Source organism: Myzus persicae, unplaced genomic scaffold (assembly GCF_001856785.1).
Source record: "Myzus persicae strain clone G006 unplaced genomic scaffold, MPER_G0061.0, whole genome shotgun sequence".
NCBI classification, from domain to species: domain Eukaryota; kingdom Metazoa; phylum Arthropoda; class Insecta; order Hemiptera; family Aphididae; genus Myzus; species Myzus persicae.
Window position 1 is genome coordinate 254,509 of NW_019102974.1, and position 6,000 is coordinate 260,508.

General features: G+C 30.3%; 1 protein-coding gene across 4 annotated transcripts in view; it reads left to right on the top strand.

The window, feature by feature from the left end:
* LOC111033513 (fatty acyl-CoA reductase wat-like) overlaps positions 1-5,138 on the top strand; it is a 13,780-nt gene extending 8,642 nt beyond the window's left edge. For all 4 annotated transcript variants that reach the window (XM_022314286.1, XM_022314284.1, XM_022314285.1 and 1 more), the window contains 5 exons: positions 1,495-1,687; positions 2,368-2,515; positions 2,647-2,771; positions 3,324-3,584; positions 4,810-5,138. In XM_022314286.1, coding sequence (XP_022169978.1) covers positions 1,495-1,687; positions 2,368-2,515; positions 2,647-2,771; positions 3,324-3,584; positions 4,810-4,888 — 806 coding nt within the window. In that variant the 3' untranslated portion in view covers positions 4,889-5,138. The remainder of the gene's footprint in view (positions 1-1,494; positions 1,688-2,367; positions 2,516-2,646; positions 2,772-3,323; positions 3,585-4,809) is intronic.
* Positions 5,139-6,000: the final 862 nt, after the last annotated feature.

Here is a 6,000-nt window from a genome sequence, read left to right on the forward strand (position 1 = left end):
CTTTTCACCTTAAATTAGTAAGTTAGAAATGTTAAATTATGAGTAATGTACCTAATTATAATATGCTTGTTAACAGTATCATAGAGTATATTATAGAAAATGTTCAATGAGCAATTACCAGAAGCTAATAATTTCGTCGGTTATTTTTTTTAGAAATCCAACGGATGAAAAATACCGGTATAGTTCTGGTAATATTAGCTATCAGAAGGTTGTACCTAATAAATATTAAAATACTGGCTAAAGCACAGTGACAAATTAAAAAAATGATATACCTGCAAGTTGCCAATAACTGACTTCAGAACTCGCACGGTATCTATAATATTAGTGTGATCTATTTTAAGAACTCAATTTTTCTTATAAATCATGTCCACAAATGACCACACATAATAGTTTGATATCTTTTCATCATTTTCCGATCTTTTTATCGAGTTTCCTTTAGCTGCAATATTTGAATTGTAATCGTTGCTAAAATTTAGTAAGTATCTAACCTAGAAACTACTAATTATTTAAAATACAGTGATATGCAGCTATTCATGGTCTCCGTTCATGACTGCGGTGTAATTAAGTACCATAGGCACGGTTATAAAAAATATTCTTATTATAACAGGTTTATTGAATAACACGTTAATATTATTACAAAAATAAAATAAAAGGTGTACCTAATGTACCTATGCCTGTTATTAAAATACATTTCGTACAAAGCGTCATCGTGTTCGTGTATATATTATTATAATCGTTGGATCGCTTAGTATTGTATATGTTAGCGGAAATATGTATATTATACGATTTATATAAGCGCACGAATGGACGAATTATGACGATGACGACGTGACAGACGACAGTACAGTGACGTAGCTAGTATTATGTTATTGAGAAAGGGGGGAGGTAAAGAATAAATTAAACAAAGTTTTTTAAAAAATTTTCATAATTAAATAATACATTTATTAGAGAAAAAAGACTATGTGGTCAGGGTTTAAACACCCAACCTTCTCTTGGCTACGCCACAGTGTGACACTATAAGTACATAATGCGTATTTTAGGCTGATATGGTGACTTATGTCACTAATGTAAAAATAATAAAGTTTAAAGGGTAGGTACATAATACAATCTACATTGTCATCGAAATAGTGTGTTACTAAAAAAGTGTCTTAAAATCGCCAAGTTAAGTTCAATAATTATTAACAGACCTTTTTAACATAAATGCGGTATCTGTAATCTATTGTTCACAGGCCATTTGCTATTAAAATATGGAATCACAACTTTTAGAGCTGGTTTTTTTTATACTTGGTGTTTTTTTACATGGAGGGTGTTTGTTGGGTTATTACAATTATTGATATTATATATGCCAACACAGTGTGTATATTATACGATTTATAATATACCTACACGCACGAGTGGACGACGTATGACGATGCGACGCCAAGTGTAGAAACAACTGTAAATTCACATATAGATTTCAAATATTATTAGACTTTTTTGTTTGATTTCCTGCAGTCTTGGGCACTGCTTACGAACCCATTGCTGGTTGGACGAACGATTTGAACAACTTGACGGGTTGTGCTCTGGGTTCCGGTCTCGGCCTGGTAAGGGTTTTTCACGGGCCCAGCTGCGTCAACGCCGAAATCGTACCCGTCGACATGTTGGTCAATCTTATGCTGGTGGCATGCTGGGATTCAATTGGCAACAGGTGTGTGCGTATCTGTTCGATTTGAGTTGAAAATCAATCATGACCTAGTCACTATTTTTTTTAAAAATATTATCAGTACTACAAATTATTTTTGTACATTGATATTATAAGATTGACGTTGTGGTGGGGCTTTACCCCGACTCCCCTTTTGTACCATATTTTATAATTAATCATTTAAAAAAGTTGACTAGATAGTATTTAGTTATAAATTCTTTTATTTTTTATGTAACATTTCAGTTTGGTGGTTACTTAGTTTTTTTCTGCAAAATCAAAAAAATATACTAAGTCTTATAATATGAAATACAAAACAAATAACAAACTTACTTGATTTTATTTAGGGTATTTGATCAACACATTTATTGATCCAAGACTTGATTCATCATTATAATTATTGCTCTGATTTTCTACAGGGAAAACACCTTCATAGTTCATACCATTGTTGTTTTATTGCGAACGGATAAACTTTATTGCGCCTGATTTTTATTTATACTTAGTCTCTACCCAGTATACATTGCTACAAACTTCCCAATTCCGTACTACACACTTTCAATTTGGAACTATACACTTCCTAACGGTGTTCAACGTAAAATAAGAGCTGGTCTATTGATTGAAACTTAAAATAAACAATATCATAATTAATATGAAATAGATAAATAAATCAATAAACGTATAATTGACAGGACGGACGTTGTCAATGAGGAAGTTCCCAAAGACGCAGTCAACACTTTGATTTACAATTACGCTTCGTCTAATTTTAAACCTTGCTCTTGGAATCAGTTGGGAGAAAAGTTTTTTAAGAACGAAAAAAACGTTTCATCGCCAAACTTTGTAATTATGACAATATACTTTAATTATTATAAATTACTGTTTCCGATATAAAATATCAATTCCTAGTCAATAACCATTCATTCAAATACTACACATTTCAACAGTCTGTATTGTACCATTGTCTTTTTCAGTTTTGGATGCCGTTTTATTATGTTACCAATAGCATATTTATCTATTGGATAATGACATTTTACTTACACACTGTGCCGGCGAAAGTTGTGGATCTGTTCATTTGGCTTATAGGAAAAGAACCCAGGCAAGTAGTTGCACATTGAAATTCACAAAATTTGTGTACGATCATTTGGGTCTCGATCCGTATAATACTCAAGCCTAGGCATACATGAGTTAAAAAGTTACAGTTAAGTTAATTTTAACTTTTTAAAATTCAATTTTCATTAAATTAACTCATTTTTATTGATATGTACTTAATAAGTAATGAGTTACTTTTTATCAAATCCAATTTCGTTGATTTTTAAATAATTAATAATACCTAATAATAATATATTTATTTGGCAAACACTCCAAGAAAATAAAAATTTAAAAACGAATCATTAATAACAGGTTTGCAAGCTCATCTAATAAGCATACTGCATATCTGCATAGGTATAAATGTAATAAAAGTTAATAAGTTAGTTGTACGTTTCCATATTATAAATTAACTTAACTGAGTTATACAAAAATTAGGATAATATTATTAACTTTAAACTTTTTAAAATGTATATTTTCTTCTATCAACTTAATTTAACTCAATTAAAAATGTTCATAAACTTGTCCAGGCTTGAACTAACACCTACATTATTTTATTCAGACTGAACGAGTTTTATAAACGAGTGCACGCAGCAGCTAACCATTTGAGTTCGTATCAACAGATGCACGTCAGGTACCACAATCACAACGTGATAAATTTAATGAACAAATTGTCGCCGAGGGACAAAATATTATTTGATTTCGACATGGGCACGCTGTCGTGGGACGACTATTTCGATAAGTATCTGAAGGGCCTTCGGGTATATTTGATGGGAAATCCTTTGCACATGCCCGAAACGAAATATAATAGCACACTGAACAGGTAACTATGTTATTCACTTTTAATAATCGTATAGACAAGTAACAACAATAAACTATGGCCGCGGTAAAATTTCAATTCAACAAAATAAATACCAATGGCATTATATTGATCCAGTAATGTCATTATATAATCGTATTGTGTTACTCGTGACTGCTCGCAAGAGATTTATATAATTCGGGTTAGATTGACTGGTCGATCAACTGTATCGATTAAAAGTTGTTCTAGAGCATAACATTGTTATAATAATATTATATTTGTTATTTTTTTTTGTCACTTAATATAGTTCATTCGTTACTTTATCTTACCTTGCCTGCTAGCTCAGACGTAATCAAAATTACTTTTCGTACGACCGACATCGCTGATTAATGATAAATGATAATATATAAAACAATAACGGACACACCTAAGTACGATCATCATTATCGTATCGTGTAATCACTTTATAGTTTAGCGTAGTGACATAACAACGAAGTGATCAAGTACTCCACACAATAATGATGATCGATGTGTCCGTCCATGGAGGGTTTTTATTCCAAGGATGCTGCTCGTTTCCCGCTTTCGACGAACTGGTCGCTGCTTCTTATTTTTTAAAAATATTAATCTAATAATATGATATAATGATACTATAATATGCATTGATATTTACATAAAAATATTTTAATTATGTTAATCACCCCATTATAAAACGATTAAAATGGTTTGGTCCAAAATATGATAATATTGACATTTATAGTAGGACCTTTATACCACGTATGGCGCAATAGAGTAGATTCCTTTCGATTTTCAGTGGTACATAAACATTAAACATGGTTTTAATTATTGTTTATCATATGAAATATATTAGAATGTATTCCGTAATATAACTAAAAAAAATCTATACTAACCACCAAACGTCGCTCCGAAATCATAGAAGCGTGTTTTTCTATTAGATATTCGGTAGTTGTATTGACTCAATCTGATATTGACCCACAGCCCACGGTGTTGGCATTCCTACAAAAAGCAAATTCGCTTTGTTGCTCGTTCCACAAGGATATAGCGACGGTAAAAAAACCTATGATTCGACGTGTCACCCTGCAGCTATAGTCACTAAATAAAATTATTATTAATTATTATTATTATTGCAGAGCACGAGTTTTTTGTATAATATTTTGTATTTTTATCAGTTAAATTCATTCTTAAAATACGGTTTAATGCCTGAATGTAATAATTGTAATTTTTGTTTCAGGTTGATAACCATTCATTACAATTTTATAATATCTATATGTGTCGTCGTTGTATTGTACTCAATATTTTTTTATTATTAAATAAATGTATGTACACTGTAGGTGGAACATATTAAAATATGTATGGTTTCAATATATCTAATAATACGAAAAGAAGCATTCTATATACACCTAAACTGTTGATGTATAACTTTAGTGTAATATATTATAAATCATTTGTTATTATAGTCACTATATTATAATATGCAAGCTACACATTTGTTCACTTAAGTTAACTATTATCAACACTTATGTTATACGTGTAAGTAATATAATGTATACAATAATATTATGTTATGTCGTTGTCGTGTGATTTATTTGTTATACAGTCCATAGCCTGATACTCAACTTGTAGAATAATAGAATGCCTTTAAGCTGACGACTAAAAAGACAATATTTTTATTTATTGTTTTAATGAAAATATATACGCCAATCGTATTTATTAAATTCATAATAATTTAATATAATATCGCAGTTTATATATGTGATTATTTGTTTGACTACTTCCGGTTGCCAATAACAAGTCTTATTTTTCATGTATTATTATAGGTCGAAGGTAAATACCGCAGATGATATTTAAATTTAAAATATCTTATTGATTTTAGAAACTAGAAAGACAAAAACTAATGTGAAAAAAATCGTAGCTTTAGATGGCTGCAGCTCTAATTATCAATTCGAAGGATACAGGTACATCTGATATAGACATATAGTTACAAAAATGAGAATAATTTTTGTTTTAACAAGATTTGGAAATGGATACATAATGATATATTGATTTCAGCGTATCATCAAGTATAAAATCAAAATGGAGTATACGGGTATAAAGTTAGGTGAATTTATCAAATTTATCTTATATGTATGTTCATATTATATTAATAATATATTTGTAAATGTTTATTTGTAAATATTATCTCAATAATGTGTTTGGATTGAAAAGTGTAATGTGTGAGTGTGTCATACATTGTGGTTTTGATACAAAATCAACATAATATAATGCGCACCTACATTACAAGCGGATATTGGGTGGCAGGATAAAAGACAGTTTAACCTTCATTGGACCATATTCATTATGATTCATCGGTAACATTTTATGTAATACTTTTTTTTGGAATATAAAGCTGGGCGTCCATTAGACCGAAAAGCCAGCGCGGCTC